Below are 20,673 nucleotides of genomic sequence, written 5' to 3' on the forward strand. Positions count from 1 at the left end.
TAGTGGATTGGAAGAATTCTTCAGTCACAGAAAGACATGCTGGGGCAAGGGGAGGCAGAACATTCGTGGGAGGAAACTGGGGGAGGGGCTCATGATAGAATAGAGGTAAATTGTATTTAAGTAGACACTGAATGGATATAGGTCCAAAGATTTTCAGTTGATAATTTTAGGATTCAACAAGTAAAAAGCACAAAAAATGTTTTTCCTCACTGAGAATTCTATTCATTCTATTAATAAGGTTGCTGGTGATGATGATCAAACCTGCAGTGATTGATATAAAACCAACAATTTGGATTATTTGGATCTTTCTGTTTGTAACAAATATAGCACTAATCACTGAAGGCCATACTAGTGAGCTATTAAATTCCAGATTGCTGCTTTTACAAATAGATTATTAGAATTCATGGTCCCTCTCTGAACTGAGAAAACTAGACAAAACTTACAATTACATCTTACAGATAAAAAGTGCATTTTTGTTAAAAAAAAAAAAAAAAAAAAAGGAATTCTCAATTACAACAGGACACGTGTCTCTGCTGGAAATGGCTATGGGAGAAAGGGGAGGAAGGTGTGGAGCTCTCCTGCTGGAGGCAGCTGTGCAAGGGCAGCGGCAGGTGTCTTACCTAGAACAAGTGTGAGGCTGTCCTCCCCGCGCAGCTCAATGTGTTAAACAATAAAGCTGTGAAGGAAGCTGGCATTGCAGGATGTACGTCAGGCACTGAAGACGGTGTTACAAATAAGGGGTACGTTTCTCACCTGTCATCTTCAGGGGAATTCTGTATCAAAGAGCTTTGGAAAGGGTAAGTCCCTTAAGGAAAAAAACAAACAAAACATGGGATGTGCTGCCCTTAGGGCATCTGTAAAAAAAGATGGAAATGATCCATCTTTGTGGGTAGACTGAAAAATAACAGGAATGTATACGAACAGAAAGACTTACAGAATATTCTCTTGGGGCTATGAAGTAGAGTCCTAAAGGGAAAAAAATGGTAGTTCTTTGGAAGTGTGGACATCATTGTTTCCTTCTGATGTTCACAGATTAGTTTTTAGAATTTACAAAGGGATCAGCACAGACTTGCATGCATTCTAGGCGTGTGGTAAACAGAGGCTGTTAAAGAACACACTGGACTATATGAGCTGGCTGGGGGGCAAGGAAAAAGCACAGACCCCAGAAAAATGAGAAGTTTTCTTGCTGTGGTCTAGGGGAAGGCACCATGCGTTCTCTGCATATTCCAAATGGAAATTTACATCCTATCAAAATTTTAATGAAATCTGTCAACATCTATGTGGGGTCAAGGAGGAACTCCCACGGTCTTAGTTACTGAATTACTCCATGCAGTGGCTACAATTAAATACATTTTCCCCAAAAGCAATGCAGAATAAATCAGGGCGAGGTGACGAGTCATGCAGGTATTGCACTTATGAGAGGATGCATGTGTCAGTGTGCCAGAGACTCTGGAAGAACCACTCCTTTGGGCAGGAGGGTTCCCACTGCAGTGGGGCCAGAGTGAGTGGGGCCTTCCATCGTGCCCTGCATCGGTACATGTTTAGGCATGGGGTCCAGCTGCCCCTAGTATTTCTCAAACACTGAGTGTGTGTCGTGAATGGTGTAACTTGCTTGTTTGGATCAGATCCTCCTCTCTTCTTCTACCTTCTCTGCTTCTCTGCCTCCCTCTGAACTTCTTCCCTCCTCCTCCTCCCCATTGCGTACTTGCCAAGTATCCTGTTGTATGACAATAAATCCATGTGGGTGAATAACGATTTCTCACAAATTCAACAGGACAACCGAATCTTACCACATTCCTTTCAAATTACATGAAATCTAACTAGACACAGGAGCAGAGTGGAGGGACAGTGACTGCTTCCCCTCCCCCACCCCATCAGCCACACCCACGGAACTAAGCTGTCCCACTGTTCCCCTGCTCAGGCACCAAGAACCTCGCCCAGCTGTGCAGGGGCTCACCTGCTCAGAGTAGTCATTCCCGTCGACGTCATCACTGTTCGAGTGGCCTCCTGGACTCTGCACATCTATTCCATGACTCTCCAGGATTGCTGCTTCTTCGAAAAAAGCAAATAGATCCCTAAATTATCTGTTACCTTATCACAATGGCTGAAACACTGAATGAATTTTTGTGTGAAGGAAATTAGAATATAATTAAACAAAAACCTATATTTCTCTACAGTTGTTTCTTTTAGACTGTAAGATGGATGAAATTCAAATGCATGTAGGTCAAGGGAGGCACACATTTGCCATTCTGGGGTCTCTGCTGCTGTGCATGTTACGTGCTTCATAAATACTTGCTAACTAACTAAACAGTCCTCCTATCTTAGGGTTCTATAAAGCATATGAGAACTGTACTGATGAATAAAAAGTATATTTACAAAGGAAAGGAAATGAAATGAAATGCATTCTATGCCCATACCACGCTCAATGCGCCCGATCTCGTCTGATCTTGGAAGCTAAGGAGGGTCAGGCCTGGTTAGTACTTGGATGGGAGAAATGAAATTCAATTTTAGAAGCTAAAAACCAACATCCTACCTGACTCACCAACTTAAATTTCTTATTCTTATGTATTACTATTATAGTTTTGAATGGGAAAAAATCTTTTATTTCTTCCTTTTTCAGTTGTATTCATAGTTCCCTCTAGGGCACTTCTGGCATTTTTGTTTTCTCTGTTCAGCTTTATTGAAATATAATAAAAATTGTATATATTTATAATGTACAAAGTGATGTTTTGATATGTGTATATATACATGTATACATGATTATATCGAGAATTCATATTTCTTAAATGCTCTTTATCTCTGCCTTTTGCTGCATTCCTTGTCTATTAAGTCTCTTTCATTCCAAACTATTAATCGTTTTGTAATATCTAAGTCATAGTCCAGTAATAATAAATTCTGGGTATTACACTCCCTTTCTCAAGACCCTACAAGTATCTTTCATATGTACCACAGGAGTAATCAATTGCTCAGGGGCCAAGTCTAATTCTATATTCTAGAACTTTAAGAACAATGAGTTTTATAAAAATGTCATTACCATTACAATACAAATAGTGCAAATACTACTAACTGTGGTTTATTAAAAATACAATGAAAGACATTAGGGCAATTTTTGTTAGTCCTAGAAGTTAGGATCTGGCATGGTGGCTCACGCCTGTAATCCCAGCACTTTGGGAGGCCGAGGCGGACAGATCACCTGAGGTTGGGAGTTCGAGACCAGCCTGACCAATATGGAGAAACCCCATCTCTACTAAAAATACAAAATTAGCCAGGTGTGGTGGCGCATGCCTGTAATCCCAGCTGCTCGGGAGGCTGAGGCAGGAGAATCACTTGAACCCGGGTGGCAGAGGTTGCGGTGAGCCGAGATCGCGCCACTGCACTCCAGCCTGGGGAACAAGAGCGAAACTCCATCTCAAAAAAAAAAAAAAGAAGTTAGGATCCTTTAGACTTGCAGTTTCTAAACTGAAGTTAATCTTAATATAAACATGACGTTCACAACTGCAGCACAAGAGAAAAGCAGCCTCACTGATACATTACCAATATTGGCTCTCCTCTTGATCTCCTTCCTTCTGTTAGCAAACCAATTATATACTTTCAGGGAGGTAACTCTTTCCAGATCTGACAGTTTTTTGCCTGTAAATACATGCAATAAAATTCAGATAATCTGTATCTGGGATCCAAGAATAAACTAGTTTTAAGGGCTAATATTTTTATTTTGTTGCTTTTGATTACATTTGTTGCCAAAACTATAGATGCAGAGGGATGTTTAAAGTATTACCTGGTACCATGTACACACCCCAATTATTGAATGAATAAATATGTAAATGAATACAAACACAGCAACTAGTAACACAACATGCTTCAATTCAGAAAGCCATACATAATATTAGAGAATTCCACAAAGTCAGTTGGCTAGGGTGCCAGATCCATGTTCATGTGACAGTACTATGGGGGTTTCATTTAATTACCATTATTGTATCAGAATAAGTTACTCTTTTTTTATTTTTTTGAGAAAGGGTCTTACTCTCTTACCTAGGCTAGAATGCAGTGGTGCAATTATAGCTCACTGCAGCCTTGACCTCCTGGGCTGAAGTGATCCTTCCACCTCAGCCCCCTGGGTAGCTGGAACTACAGGCCCAAGCCACCATACCAAGCTAATTTTTGTGGTTTTTGTAGAGATGGGGTCTCACCATGTTGCCCAGGGTAGCCTCCAACTCCTGGGATCAAGCTATCTGCCCACCTTGGCCTCCCAAAATGCTGGGATTACAGGCGTGAGCCACACAACGACCCAAGATAAGTTCTTCTTTGTCAAGTATCCAGACAACAAAAATTTACTTACATCTTTAAGACCTTATGTTAACTAATTACCTGCTGTCTTAGGACAGAGGATATTATACATGTTTTCTTGAAGGCTGAAGGCCGCTATGACTATCCATTATTGTAACTGGGTTTGACTACATAGCACAATTCAAGTTGCATTTTAGATTTACCATCTTTGAAGTCCAATGTGATTTTTTTTTTTTTGAGACGGCGTCTCACTCTCTCCCCCAGGCTGGAGTGCAGTGGCGCAATCTCAGCTCACTGCAAGCTCCGCTTCCCGGGTTCACGCCATTCTCCTGCCTCAGCCTCCCGAGTAGCTGGGACTACAGGCGCCCGCCACCACGCCCGGCTAATTTTTTTGTATTTTTAGTAAGGACAGGGTTTCACCGTGTTAGCCAGGGTGGTCTCGATCTCCTGACCTCATGATCCGCCTGCCTTGGCCTCCCAAAGTGCTGGGATTACAGGCGTGAGCCACCACACCCGGCAAGAAGTCCAATGTGGTTTTTTATGGATAGTACCATGCTTGCCAATACAGACCCCTCTGTAACATTCCCTCCTCACCTTTCCTTTTGTTTTTCAGCTATTAATCCAGTGTGTGAAGAAACCAGAAAGCAGGTTTGTTAGGGTCTTGATGATACGAGGGCAACATGTTCCAGGGAGAGTTCAAGTTTCTGCACAGCTTTAGGGCTGGGACTTTTGGCATGTTTGAAACAGGGTACAGATTCCTTTCACTTATGTGTCACTGGAGCAGAGTTTGTAGGGTCTACATTGCTAGAAGTCTGGCTTCTGGGTGAGGGAGAATGAAGGTCTACTTAATTTTATAAAACACTGATACTTTCATATGTAGCCTTTAGGCCAATCAAAATAACTGGCCACATGGAAATCAATTGGATCTATTAACTGAAAATGGTTTATGTTTAACAAAATCTGTAAAATGTGAAATAATATTTTAGCACAAGGAAGAAAATACATTTGAAATATTTAAGTGGGTTTGTTGAGTTTGGAACAACAGGACTTCAAAATGGTACCTGCCCTAAATTTTTCTTAGCTAAGCAAGCAGAAGTCATCTCAATGTGTAAAGGAGATAGAAACTAACTACAAAAAGAATTCTTTTCCCAAAGAGAAATACAGCATTTTACAATTAATAACAATTGTTTTAAAAAATTCTATCTTAATTTTATATTGACAAAGCTTGCTTAAATATTTAAAACTTTAACACTGTTTCATAGTATCTTTTAGCTAAATTCTTGGAAAAGGAAATCTACACATTAAAAAAATAGTAATTTCAAGGTCTCATATCTCATGTAGGGTCATTCCTTGAAAACTCTCCTATGTGAGCATTTGATTTTGAGTACCATAAAAACATCCCTCAGAAGTACTGTGTGAGCAGGACAGGGCACTGGTCACCTGCTGAAGGATGGCACAGACTGAGCTGGGAGCACTATGCCAACGCACGCACAAGACTAACTGTCCTAGATGTCAACCTGTAACCAAGCGCTGTGCTGCACCACCGCAGAGCAAGGCTGTGCCTGCGACCTTACCTGGCTTCTGTATAACTGCATTGCAAGCGTTTGCAATTTCTTCCCTCTTTGCTTCATCTGGGTATTGATTCTCATTGAAGTAACTGCAGATGCAACCAATACAAACACAAAGTTTTTATTTTTCAAACATACTCTCATTAAAACACTAACTCGTTGAAAAATATGTGCTGTAAGATGCCACACGTAAGTGTCTAGGTCCAGGCTGTCGAATGGAATGTTCTGTGAGAGTAGAATCTTCTATGCTGTCCAGTATGGTAGCCAAAACTCAAAAATGGCTACTGAGCACTTGAAAGGAGGCTAATGTCAGGGATGGAATTTGAATTTTATTTAATTTTAATTTTAATTTGAATAGCTCCATGTGACTAGTGGCTATTATATGGGACAGAACAGGTCTACATACTGCTGTGCTTCATTAAAAGATGTCATTGATATAGCAAAAATTTGAAATTACCCACGTATCCATCAATAGGAGAATGGCAGAACAAATTATGGGATATCTATACTTATACATTGCTATTTAAAACTAGTAGGAAAAAATAAGTTAAGAGTTCTGTCCACTGACCTGGAGGGATGTTTATGACATATTTCTAAGTGAGGAAAACTATCCCCAGAATAATACTGAAAACACTGTTATTTTCAATATTGGTATTATACCAATAATAATATGAAAATATCATTACAGAATTAAAAATTCCTATGTGTACATAAGTTTGCATAGATGAAAGCTGGAAGACTACACAGTAAGCTTAAATACTGGTTACTGATTTGTGGGGAGGGGGCTTAGTGGGAGGAGTTTAAACATTTTCTTTTTCATTTGTTAAAAAAGTATGTATTACTTTTGCACTTTTTAAAGAACAATAGTACTTTAAAGAAAGAATAAATTTACTTAACCCATCCTTAGAATTCTCAGACCCATCAGACTGCATGTGGGAATAGAATGCTTATTAGTGCTACTTTTTCAGTCACCCACGAGTTTAAAAAAAGCAAAGGAGAACTTTCATGGTTTCAACTTGGAAACTTCCAATCAGGAAATGGGCCCCTGTCAAATTCTAGCACCTACCATTTTTTCACGGGTTTCCCTTTCCCTGTAATCCAGCCTTTCTTAAGCCTTCAGCACTCCTGTCTGCACTGGTGGAAATGCCATCCTACTGTGAATAGCACTGGAGGCCCCAGCCCTTCCTGACGATGACCTGCAAACCCAGCTCCTAACATTGACTCCCTCCTCTCACCGCCCACTCTTCCTCGGAGGGCATGCCTTCACTGTAGTTATTTATTTATTTAACCTCATCTGATGTCTCACCTGATGTAGTCCTGACCCACAGCAGCTGTCCCCACCTAACTACCTTTTCTTCTGTAAAACTTACGTCATATAGCTATATCCTCCCAGTCTTGTCAACTACCACCCTCCACCATGGTCTTCTGCTTTATTTGAGCATCTCTTCCTGCACCATTTTCTGCTGTCATTTCTGGGACTCCAGTGTGCATACTGAGGATTTTTCCAAGTCACTACCCTCATAATTGCTTCACTTTCACATTTCTAATGGCTTCTGTCTCTGCTCTATGTCTGCTATTTACTTAGGCTAAGAAGCTTTGGATTAACTCTGAGAACTAACAGCATGGCTGTCACCTAGGAGCCAGTTAGAAGAGCTGAATCTCAGACCCCACCTCAGACTTACTAAATCAGAATCTGAATTTTAACAAGATTTCCAGGTGACCTAAATGCACAGGTCATAACTTCTGAGATGTTCTGGATGAGTTCATTTACACAAAATTTAACAAAAAGCAGATACTAAGTACCTAATATGTGCTTGTCACTGTGGATAAAGAAAGATGATATAGTTTCTGACTCCGAAGTGTTCACAGTCCACTAGAGAGAGACATGTAAGTCAATACCCTGTGGTGAAATGCCATAGGATGTACGGACAGAGCACTGAGGGAGCGTGGATGAATGTGTGCTCAGTGTTGTTGGCAGGAGCCTGGAAAGGCGTCACTGAGGAGTGCCATCTGAATTAGGTCTAGAGGATGTGCAGGAGATTGCAAGGCAGAGAAGAGGAGGAAAAGCATTTTATTTAAGAGGGAACAGCATATGCAAAGGCAAAATAGCAGATAAAAGCTTTTGAGGATTCTGGGCATAGAGAAGAGTTAAATGTGGCTAGAACATAGGGCTTGTACAAAGCAATGAGATAGTGGCCTGGAAAGGTGGGATGCGGCCAGTTTGTGAAGACCCTTGTGTGTTCCTCAAGAAGACTTCATACTGAAATAAACGGGGTGCCTTCGAGGTTTCCAAGATACACAGAGATATACTCCCATCTGTTCTTTAAAAGACAACACTTTATCTTCAAGGCTTAACCCTTGGAATTCTACCTCCATGATCTTCAATTCTGAAATTCCCCAGTCAACTTTGTATTTACCTATGCCTCCTCTTCAAAATAATTTGTTCTGCACTTTCTTTATTTTAACTCCTTAATTCTCCCAACCACCAGTTAAAAAAACAAAACAAAACAAAAACAAAAACAATCTCTGTTTTTCACTCCTCTTTGGGCTTCACCTGTCATTTCTTAGCCTGAACTCCATGGCATGCGAAATCAGCAACTTCCCTTAGAGAAACTAGGTTCTTTAGCTTTTCTGTCCTTCCACCATACCTGTCCAGTCAATCTCCTACCCTGCAGAAAGCAACTTCCATTTATTTTCTTCCATCCTTTTCTCAGGGGACCAAGTGTTCCTGGACAAAGTCATAAAATAGGGCCAATTGGTTTTTTAATAAATCCACATTTTTCAACCTTAACTGAGACCCTCATTTCTGTTCGGAATTCTTTTGGTCTTTTCTAACCAATTGCCTTTCATATCCCATCTTTCCTGCCCCATTTACCTGAAAACTTTGCACTCTCTTACCCCAAACCCTCAAATTGACCACTGTCACTTTTTGCAGATGACCTTGCTTTCTCTCTTATGAAGATGGAGATTATTTAATATGAGTTAATTGCTTGGCTTCTCAACTTGTACACTGTTCTAAGCATTACTCATTCATTTGTCTTATGGCAGAGGAAGATGCATGCATTCTCCTCCTCTTCAAGGTCAACTTCTCCGCTTTTGTCTTTGACCTCATTCCCCTTCCTTTCATTTTCTCAACTCTCTCCTTTCTTTCCTGCATATCTCATCTTTTCCATGTGCTCATACAGTGATCTTACTTCACTGTTTTTATAATACATATTTCTTCATTATTGTGATCTCTGAAGTCAGGATGCATTTTATAATTGTTGGTGTTCTGTCTCCCTTACTGGCACGTCAAATAAGGTGTGTCTTACAATCTAAGGCCTTCTTAGACTTGATGGGATACACTAGTTGCTAAGACCTACGGGTTCCTTTTAAGCAATAGCTCTTTGGCCAGTACACCTCATTGTGATAACTTTTCTTCCAAGTGACTGCAAAGCCTGTGATGACACTGTACCCACTCCAGTGCCTGATTGATATTCCTAAAGCATATCTCTAGTTACTATCCTGTTCAGAAATTCTCAAAGGTTTATTAGAGAGGTGTTCAAAGTCCCCTCTAAACAACCTCATAAAAACCCTAGAAGAAAACCTAGGTAATACCATTCAGGACATAGGCATGGGCAAGGACTTCATGCCTAAAACACCAAAAGCAACAGCAACAAAAGCCAAAATTGACAAATGGGATCTAATTAAACTAAAGAGCTTCTGCACAGCAAAAGTAACTACCATCAGAGTGAACAGGCAACCTACAGAATGGGAGAAAATTTTTGCAATCTACTCATCTGAAAAAAGGGCTAATATCCAGAACCTACAAAGAACTCAAACAAATTTACAAGAAAAAAACAAACAACCCCATCAAAAAGTGGGCAAAGGATATGAACAGACACTTCTCAAAAGATGACATTCATACAGCCAACAGACAAATGAAAAAATGCTCATCATCACTCGTCATCAGAGAAATGCAAAACAAAAGCACAATGAGATACCATCTCACACCAGTTAGAATGGCAATCATAAAAATATCAGGAAACAACAGGTGCTGGAGAGGATGTGGAGAAATAGGAACACTTTTACACTGTTGGTGGGACTGTAAACTAGTTCAACCATTGTGGAAGACAGTGTGGCGATTCTTCAACGATCTAGAACTAGAAATACCATTTGATCCAGCCATCCCATTACTGGGGATATACCCAAAGGATTATAAGTCATGCTGCTATAAAGACACATGCACATGTATGTTTATTGCAGCACTATTCACAATAGCAAAGACTTGGAATCAACCCAACTGTCCATCAGTGACAGACTGGATTAAGAAAATGTGGCACATATACACCATGGAATACTATGCAGCCATAAAAAAGGATGAGTTCGTGTCCTTTGTAGGGACATGGATGCAGCTGGAAACCATCATTCTCAGCAAACAACCTCTACATCTTTATCTGCTACTCCCATATATGCATGCTACCACCTAGGAAAATGGAATAACTCTATAAACTCCTTGCATCTCTATACCTTTCTCTTGCAAGTACATCAGCTTTTTGCCTCCCCCAACCCCGCAGTGCAAATCTTATCTTTCCAGGGTACACCTCAAATATCACCTCTTGGCCAATCAAATGTATTTTCTTTGCCCTATGGATCCCACCGCACTTCATCTATTCCTCTCTTATATATCTTTCATCTTGTATTACACTTATCACTGTATACATCTGTCTTCTGTTGCACTGAAAACCACATGATGCCAGGGTACAAGTCTGACTCATCCTCACATGCACTCCTCACTAATGATAGTGCTGATGAGTCAATAATGATAGACAAAGGCACCACCAACCCAGTGTGGGGGCCTCCAAAAGAAATGGATCTCACAGTAAATGAACTGCTAACAAGCGAGGGCAAATAGGTATTGCAAAATGGATCTTGAAGGATACGTACTAAGGGGTTAGCAATGACTACCTCCAAGAAGTGACAGTGTTGGGGATGGGGGTAAAAACGGAAAATATTGGTGGCAATTAAGAATGATTTTCACTTTTTCTTGGAGAAATAAGAAAAAAATTTTTAAAAAATTGACATTCTGCCTTATATACTTCTCTGTTGAATTTCTGAAATAAACACATGCTATTTTTATAAATTACTTTTTAAGAAGAGAACTTGGGAGAGACAGTACAATATTTAAGAACTAGTTTAATGATTAATACAACTCTGTAACTATTTATGTTTGGAAAGTGTATTTGGACCAGCTAGAAAATATTAGGATTGTGATTTCTGTTCTTGTGACAAATAGATAAAGCCATGCTATCTCTGGAAGCTAAATTAGAATTTGCAGTTATTCATGGTATATATAATTTTTTGTACTGAGTTAAAAAGGTTTAAAATGAATTAAATTTAATTAAAGATTAAAATTAATCTGTATTTTTAGGATCTAACTATATAAAATAAAGAAGACTAGAGTAAAAAAGGAAATCAGTAACTTTTTCCAAATCAAAGGCTAAAGAAAATAAGAATTGATTCAATATGGTTTTAAATCTCTAAGTCTGGTAACTAATTAATCCTTTCTTCTCTACTAAAGACCTGTTATTTTTGTAATTAAGAAATGTAGGCCTATTAAAAAATATGAATTTTCATTGAAACGTGCTATTGCAGCTGGAGGAGTATACAAAGGACTGTTAGCACAACTCTCTTCTTTCTCTATTTCTGTAATGTTTCAATGTTTAAAAAATATTAATTCAAGATACAGAGTATAATCTAAATGGATAAAATGACATTTACAGTACCTCATGGTAAAATTTAAGTTTAAAACGTAATAAGATTTTTCACTGCAAAACTCTTAAAACTTTTTTGTGAGAAAAGACACACAATATTGATATAAGTAGAAGAGTTTTTTGAAAAGATAAAGGTAGACCAGGAAATTAAAATACCAAACAACTATGTATTACATGACTATGCATAAGGCATTGTACTTGAGGGATATGAGTAATTTCAAAATATGGGCCCTGATTATGGTTCAGTTGAGAAGAAGATATAAAAAAATTAAATAATAAAAGGAGTCAAAACATAACTGTGACAAAATAAAATGCATCTAGCTTCTAATTAAGTATAAAACAACATGTTAAATTCAGAAAAGAGTGATATCTCTATGGACTGGGCTGATCTGGGAAAGCTCATTGAATTGGGCAGGCTTCTGAGGGGTGAGCAGGTTGCAGGCATTGGAGAGGCAAGGGCAACAGTAATAGTAAAGACAAAAATATGAAGGTATAAAACTTAAGACATGCTTGAAAAACAGAAGGCAACTAGTGATGTGATGTGATTAGGCTATAGGGCTTACAGAAGGATGGTCATACACGCTGGTTTGCCTGACATAGTGCTGTTTTCTTGGATTATTAACAAATCCCATCTTAATCTCCCAGAGTGTCCCGCTTTGGACAATAAATTATATGGCCACTCTAGGACCACACTACATAATATATATATATATATATCTGAATTTAATGTCAACTAAAATCCTCTGAATCTTTTTCACATGTGCTCTGACGAGGAGGATATGGTAATTGCTCAGAAAAAAGGAAGCATCAAGAGGAAGATGGCTATAGTTTCTATCTACTCACAAAAGGAGGTATTTAAGCCCAAAAAATATGCTTGGCATATAATAGACAGTAAGTATCTAATGAACAGATGGTTGAATAAATGAATACACCAGGGAATAAATGAATGAGAAAAGGAAACAAAGGTGAAAACAGAAAACAGTGGTTTCAGTTAAGACTTTTGGTAAAACCCAGACTATCTCAGGAGAAAGTGAGGATTTCACCATTTTGTACAATTATCTTCTCTAAGTAAATTTGGTGGTTTTAGCCTAAGCTATTTTTGTTTTATTTGTATTTATTTTTGATATTTGTGTTGATTTCTGAGCTATATATAACCAAAATGAACTGCCAATGAAGTTGGGAAATAGATCTAACAACTTTGATTGTGAATATACTGAATTAGTCATTCATTTCAATCACCCAAAAATGTTAAGTCCTAGTGTATACCAGGCAGTTGGCTAAATGGTGGCAAAGGTGAACCAGACAAAGCTTCCCCAAGTAGTCACCAGGAGATACAGGTATGTAAAGAAGATATTATGAAGTATTGTAAAAGAAATTGTATTAGTTGTATGAATATAGTACCGCGGTAGCAGAGAGGAATGTATATTTGGGCAGGGTCTTGAAGAAATAGCAAGGGTTTTCAGGGCAGAGAGGGTGGGTGCAGGGAAATGTTGTCAGGCAGAGGAAACAACACGATATCCAAAGGCAGTGAAAGAGTCACGAAAGAGCTTACATTGTTCCGAAAATGGGAAGGAGTTTAGTATGGCTAGAATACACAGCGTATGACGGGGGGTTGTGAAAGGTTGGGTCCAGATTTTAAAGGGTATGGAGTTAACTTTGTAGGCAACTGGGAGCTATAATTTAAAGCAGAGGTATTCTAAGATCAAACTTATTTTTGTAGGGCAATATCTCTGCTGATACTAGAGGCAGAAGCCAGTTAGGCAGCTGTGATGATGGCTGTGGAGAAGGCCTGAAGTAGGTTGAGGCCTGGACATAGAAAAGTAAGGTGAGATTCAAGAGATGCTTCGGAATGGTGATAAAATGCATTCAAGACAGCCCTAGGAACAGTACACACTGTTATTCACCTTCCAACATTTTAGATTATTTTGAAGGACTAGAAATTTCTGTTACCAAGTGGATAAACTGTAGGAGAACTTGGCTGCTGGACTCTAAAGGGCACCTGTTTCTGAAATGAAACTCTGGAGCTCAAAACATACTTCTAGTCCATATGAAATGTATATAGCCCTAGACATTTCCTAAGACAAAACAGGAAAAGAAGTATAAACAAAAGTCCACAGGTAGCAATAAAAAAGTGATAAAATAAATCCGGAGGGCACTACACTTCTACGGACAAAGGACACCGTCGGCTGAGTGATCAGTGAATGTCTTCACAGGGAGAAACCAAATGATCTTTTGCCAGACAATGACAGCAAAGAATTAAAATGAAAAGTGGCAAAATAATTTACATGAGATGAGAAACCATAAGCTAGTAACAAATGGAAATGTCCTTGAACCACTTTCATTTCAATAACACTGAAGTCTATAAAAATTGCAGCCAAAGAATTCCTTCTTTTGTGTCTGCATGAGCATATAGAAAAGACAGAGACTGACTCTCCAAGCAAGGGATAATGCCATGTAAATGAACATGTTCTTCTGTGCCTTCCTGTGAACTATCTCTGCTGAAGAGATATTTAAACCTCATCATTTCAGTTATCCAAAATAAGGTTTTAGAATTGCCAGACATGTCCCACTAAGTACAATTCAGTGTGTATTTCTTCATCACCAAGTAAACTTACTGGGCAGTGGGCAGGAAAGGCCTGCTTTTAGAAGAAAGATTACTCTTTCAGAAGAAGGAAAAAAACCAGCTTTAAACTAACATACTTTAGAACCTAAGTCCCATCTCCTATTTGAGAGTATCTATGTGATAAATGATCTCTGGAAATAAACAAAACGATTTCCATATCCAACCACCAGGGACTGGGTAATAAATAAGAGGATATTCTTAAAATGGATTTAGTCAATGAAAATCATGTTTTCAAAGATCATATAAGTGAGAAAGTATAAAACTACATATCTGGCACAATCATCTTTTGTTTGAAAAGATGTGTAGATATATACATAATACACAGAAAAATGACCCAAATGAAATATGCCAAATGTTAACAGTTACTATCTTTGGATTGTAGTATTAAGAGGTATTTTAATTTTCTTTATATTTTCTTGTGTATCCCTCAATTTTATATATTAAGCATGTGCTAATTTTATAATTTAGAAAAGCATTATTTGAAAATAAAGTTTGCTGTCTTAAAGTATCAGCAAAATGGAATTAGATTAAAATTATTCTTAAATAATAAACTTTAGCCTATCTTAATGCCTTTTAGCAACAAACCAACTTACATTTTAAAGGTTTGTTTTGCATACACACTGAGGAATAACAAACAAAAGATGTTCTATACTAATGTATTTTTTACAGATGAGCTTATTTTTAACTCCATGGGGACTTAATAAAATAAATAATGGCTCTGTCCATATCAACCTTTTAGAAGGTGTGAGCACAAGCTAAAATATAAATGAGTTCTGTTACAGAAGAAGCTGTAAGTTTTCATGACTTTGCAGCATCTTAAGGTTTTAAAATAGAATAGCCTGTGAAAAGAGAAGAGAGTTCTAAACGGAAAAATAAGTACTGACCTAGGAAGAGATTCACATGAGAAAGTGAATTCTTGAAGCCTAATTTACAAATGCCTATGGAATCCTGTAACACAGCTCATTACACATGGATTTAGATGTAACACAGAGTAGATCTGACAAAGAATCAAAGACCTTTAAGCTGAAAGCTTCTTTATTTTGCAGGGGAGGACATGAACGTTGCAAATGAAGAGCCAGAGAGAACTGACTTGCTCAAGGTCACGTGACCTGTAACTCAGGTTTCTTGACTTAGTTCACTAGATCAGGAAAAGCCATTACTCAGCTAAGAGACATGGTATTGTTTCCGACATCATTTAACATATGTAATGCAAATCTCTGTATCAATGAATCACCTAGACCAAGTTTCTGTTAATTTCACAAGAGTTCCTGGAAGCAAAGATGTGGTGGCACCAGAAAGAAACTCGTGATAGCCAAAGGACCACAGTTACATCTCATCTAGCCTTGCCTTTTCCTCTTTGGGAAAGGAAATCTAATTGCTCTGGAGACACAACCATAACACTGACCTCCCTTTTTTCCTGGGCAGAGGAGAATTAAATAAACCCTGGGACTTCTCACTTGAAACAGAACATCAACACCCATTAAGTGTGTCTACTACACAGTTAACCTATCTTAGAAGAGTTAGTACCTCTTCAGACACTAGCAGAAAACAAAGCTTCCAAATCATTATCAGGATGGTAGGATGCTTTTCTTTACTTGTTTAAAAAAAAGAAAAAAATCCATACATGAGAATGAGAATTATAGATACCATGTATGAAATGTGCCCTAACATAAAGTTTTCCTTTCCCCAGGCCCTTCACTGCAAAGACTCTATGTTTAAATGTTTCATTTACTTGCAGCATGCTAATAGCCACTAGATCCCACTTGCTAATTGATAAACAGGTGTCAAGCATAACACTGGATTTAGAAGGTGAGTTTTTAGTACACTTTATCCTATTACTAAGCCCTCAAAACAACACAGGCTATCACTTGTCCTAAAACATGCAGTCTTAAATGAAGTGCTACCATATTAGAGGTTTGGTGTGAGTCTTATTACTATGTAATAATTGGTTTTCCTTCTAATGTGTACTATCTTTTAATTATGTCTGTGAAGACCATGAAAAGAATGGAGACAATTTTCTAGAGTTGTCACAAAAACAGTAAAACTGACAAATTTGAACCAAATCTTAAAGAAAAACTGAGAAACAGTATTTCTCCTAAAACATGTCTTTTGACTACCACTGAATTTAGCAAGTATTTGCTTAGCCCTCCATTTTATTTAAATAATGAAGAAAAAGAACATGCACAAGAGGGCAGTGTTTGGTTTTGTTAGTCTGTGGATTTCTTAGTTTCCTAATGAAAAGACCAAATGTGAGTGATAACTAAGGTCATACCAGTGGAAGCCACGGTACCTTGGAGAGTAAACTGCACTTAACCAGTTCCCAAACTCCTAGGGCACAGGTAGTGGTATACTCCTTCCTCCATTTGCTCCACTTTAGCTAGATGCCAGCTGCATCTTGCTCTCTCTGTTTTGTCAGCCTTCACTGGTAGGAAGTAGGTTTACCAAAGAGGTTTGTAAGGTGACCCAGAATTAAGTTTCTCATTCATGGTGTACAAGGTGTCCCAAGGCAGGGAATCTATTCTTTTTTTTTTTAAAGTGCTGAATTATAAACTGGTCACTTACAAACTTGACACGATTGATCAATAATTATTATAACATGGAGATCAACAGAACAGGATTGATACGGATCAATCCATTGTTTTTTGCATGGTTTTTCTTATGATCAATACTATGCTTCTGCAAAATGACTACCTCTTGCTAAAAGGCTATTGTATTGTCTGTATCTAAAATGAGAGCTGGTCCTCCCAGGGATCAATCCAAATTCTTTATCTCAATAAGCAGCAAACCAAGCATGGAGAACAGCATAGATTCTTTTAAGAATCAGAGGTGCATTGGTCTGGGATTATGCTGATATGTCTCTGAAGGCAGAGGGAGAAACACAATACTTTATATACAGGGATACTTATTACTTTTTCTTAAACCTAGACTTTTACTTCTTTTTTCTTAGGTTTGCTGCTGTTTTAGGTGGGAGTCAATCAAACTACGAGGATATAGATAAATGAGTCTTCAATTGCCTTTGTTTGTTTATTTATTTATTTTGAGATGGAGTCTCACTCTTGCCTAGGCTAGAGTGCAATGGCGCAATCTCAGCTCACTGCAACTTCTGCCTCCTGGGTTCACGTGATTCTCCTGCCTCAGTCTCCCAAGTAACTGGGATTACAGGTGCGCACCACTAGGCCTATTCTTCTGTATTTTTAGTAGAGACGGGTTTCACCATGTTAGCCAGGATGGTCTCGAACTCCTGACCTCAGGTGATCCAACCGCCTCGGCTTCCCAAAGTGCTGGGATTACAGGCATGAGCCACTGTGCCTGGCCCTCAATTGCCTTTTAAAAAGCCAAATTAATTCTGATCACATCTGACCAAAAAATGTGCTACTTATATTAATACTGACAGAGCTGGAAAGTTATCTTACCAACTGTATACAAGCTAAATAAATTTCTTCACAATAACACTGCAGAGCAAAAATATTTTGATGACAAGCCTAGTAAGATGATGATAATCACATAATAGTGTCAAGAAAGACAGAAACATAGCTTAATCTGGCATTTTAATTTAATGGATGACATGTCAAAGTAGGAACCAATTAAATAGAATATTTGGATGAGACACTATTATAATCAGGGCTCCTAGGTTTTCAAAGTATACTCTTAAGACCACTTTTAGATGCCTCCTACCACTAAACTAGCACAGTCCATTCAGATCCTACCAACTGAGATCTTCAAACACCAAAGACATATACAAGCCTCTGTACATGTTGTGTATGTTTAGTATAACAGTAATGATTTCTTAATGCCATTAAGGCCAGAACTACATTTGTCCTGTTAATTACTGTATTGCCCAGTATCTATTACAATGGTTGGTACAAAGTAGAAGCTCAATACATATTTGCTTGAGTTTTTGAAGGTTCACTAGTTTTCTGTGAAGATTTTCCAATTCATCTATAAGTTGATTTCCCTTGGTATTAATGTTTATAATATGATGCCTAGAATTCTGCTCTGGGATGAATCATATACTTAACTGGTCACTCGTTATATACAATACCAGTATTTACCTAACTATGCTTAATTTATTTGTAAACTGTGGCCACAGAACATTGTTATGAGGAACATGGGGTCTTTTGCCCTGTTTAATTGGCTTGGGGACTAGAGAAATAAGGGGTATACCATTTGTACAATATGAAACTGCTGGCAAAGCATCTCTATGAGGATAGGGAAAATTTTTAATCTGCCTCAAAAACATCATGATAATTTCTCTTCTGGCTATTTGTTTGACCAAAAAGGAACCAGGAAGTATAATTTGCCAATTTTAAAATGCATTTAAGCACAGTTCATCTTCTTACTGGCTATGAGAAATGGATTGGGATAACTTTACCTGTCAATAAGTGGGAAAGTTTTGTTGTTTTTTCCTCAAATAGTCTAATGGATTGAAATGAGGTCATGTCCAGGCTCCTGCTGTCTCATATAAATGTTAAGAACTGCCTTCTATTTGTAGAGAGATACAGGAGGTGTAGTTCATTATGTTCCACCCGAGTCATTCCATAAGGAGTATAAAAGAGGGTAAACTCCTTTTAAAATACAACTTCCAGCATAATTAATTCCAAAATTTATAGTGCATTCTTCCAGCATGTTCTCTTAGAACAGCAATGACATCAGAAGAGAGGGGAAGGAAGACCAGCTTGCCAGGGGTTGCAGTGGTGGCAAAACAACCTAAGGGAGGGCAGAGTGCATGTTTTACATCCTCGTTCATTACAGGCCAGGACAAACATCACATTTTAAAGGACTCAACTCTGCTCCCACAAAATGTTTTTTTAAATGGATGAAAATGATATAATGTTCTAAGGAAAACGACACTGAGGCATTCAAAAGTAATTTTCCTGCTTTTTTGAGTCATTTTGATTGGATCACTTTAAATCTTCTGATTATTATTATTTATCATCAAACTGATTTGAATGACTTACGATTTTAACAAAATTAGAAAATACTGCACTACCATATCTCCCACGTTGAGTCTAACATGTACGGTGGGGGAAAAAGGGTGGTAACATTTTCTAATGTTGTTAAAGTTATAGGATCTTCTTAAATATTCGATCAAGTTCAAGTGACACTCTGTAATATCAGACTTCATACATAGCACTATGCCTGCCTACAGACCAGCCGAGTATAACCAAACCCTAGCCCAAAGGAGCATAAAAACTGCACCACTGAAATACCAAGTAGACTTTACTCAGCAGATGGTGAAGTAATTCATTCTGGCAAAGATATTGCCCAAATTTTCATCCTAGCAATGTACCTCTATAATAGAAGTCAGTTAAAGAAAAACTGAATTATCTAATTTTTGTTAACAATGTACCTGTGTAACATGAATCAGGAAAAAAAACTGATCAAAAGATTTTTTTTCTTCTTTCTAATTGAAAATGATTAGAATTTCAAGATGTTTCCTTGATCACGTAGAAAGGGGAATCTTATTTAGGCTTCTGTCTTTAAAAAGGAAGGCTAGAAAGATTTTTCAAAACAGTGTCAATTTTTTAATTCCCAGGATGTTTTATAAATATTAACAGAAAATCCACTCCCCACCCGCAAAATAGTTTGAATCATTGGCATAAAAGAGTTATTACTTCTGTTTTATATCTGGGAGAAAAGTGGGACCAACAATTCCAAAAACTGATTAAGAAAACTGTTTTTTGGTTATTAAAAGAACATACTTCACATAGATACAAATAGCATGCTTTGAGAAAGACAAATGTTGCAAATGTCACAATGTAAGGTCATTCCCAATCTGACTAGAACCTACTCACCCAGCCTCATTTCCCACCCGACTGAGCAGACACTCAGCAGCCTCATTTTTCCAGTCTCTGTGCCTTTGCACATGCTGCTCCCACTGCTGGCCATGTCATTCTTCCTCTTCTCACCCCATCGAAACTGTACTGCTCTCCAGGACCCCACTCCACTGTGACCTCAAGGTTTCCTTTCCTTGCATCACCCTCCTGTGTCCTTATTGTACTTGGTACCCATCTCTTGTGTGAGATTTTTAACCTGACTCCTCCAATGGACTGAGCCTGCCAGGGCTAGGAGCTAATCTTTCCGTACTCCTCAGCACGGGGTACAGCGTTGAGGAGCAACACTATTAGAAAAAGTATGTTCCTAAAGCCATACCAAAGTACTCCTATTAGATAGGTATGGTTATTAAAATCGTTTATAACAAGCAATTTCCATAAGGACACATAGCTGGTGAGTAAGAGGGTAGGGCCTGGAGCACCAGTTGTTCTAACTCCAAAGTCTGTGTTTTTAACCATTATGTCATCAGGAAAAAAAAAAAAAAAAAGAAAAAAAACTTAAGGTTTATTTCTCTCATTATTTATATTTGGATATTTATGGCTTTTTACATTATTATAATATACTGTTTCTTCTTTTGCTTAACATTATTTCATTTGCATTTTTCTTCAAA

General features: G+C 38.1%; 1 protein-coding gene across 11 annotated transcripts in view; it reads right to left on the bottom strand.

The window, feature by feature from the left end:
• HMBOX1 (homeobox containing 1) overlaps positions 1 to 20,673 on the bottom strand; it is a 176,300-nt gene that overhangs the window by 13,858 nt on the left and 141,769 nt on the right. For 2 of the 11 annotated variants that reach the window (XM_050802521.1, XM_050802522.1), the window contains exons 7-9: positions 5,859 to 5,941; positions 3,535 to 3,630; positions 1,958 to 2,052 (exon numbers count right to left, since the gene is read on the bottom strand). In XM_050802521.1, the coding sequence (XP_050658478.1) occupies positions 1,958 to 2,052; positions 3,535 to 3,630; positions 5,859 to 5,941 (274 nt within the window). Of the gene's footprint in view, positions 1 to 620; positions 1,718 to 1,957; positions 2,053 to 3,534; positions 3,631 to 5,858; positions 5,942 to 20,673 lie in introns of those variants that run through there. The other 9 variants (XM_050802520.1, XM_050802519.1, XM_050802518.1 and 6 more) reach the window with 9 other exon arrangements.

This window comes from Macaca thibetana, chromosome 8 (assembly GCF_024542745.1).
Source record: "Macaca thibetana thibetana isolate TM-01 chromosome 8, ASM2454274v1, whole genome shotgun sequence".
Taxonomy (NCBI): domain Eukaryota; kingdom Metazoa; phylum Chordata; class Mammalia; order Primates; family Cercopithecidae; genus Macaca; species Macaca thibetana.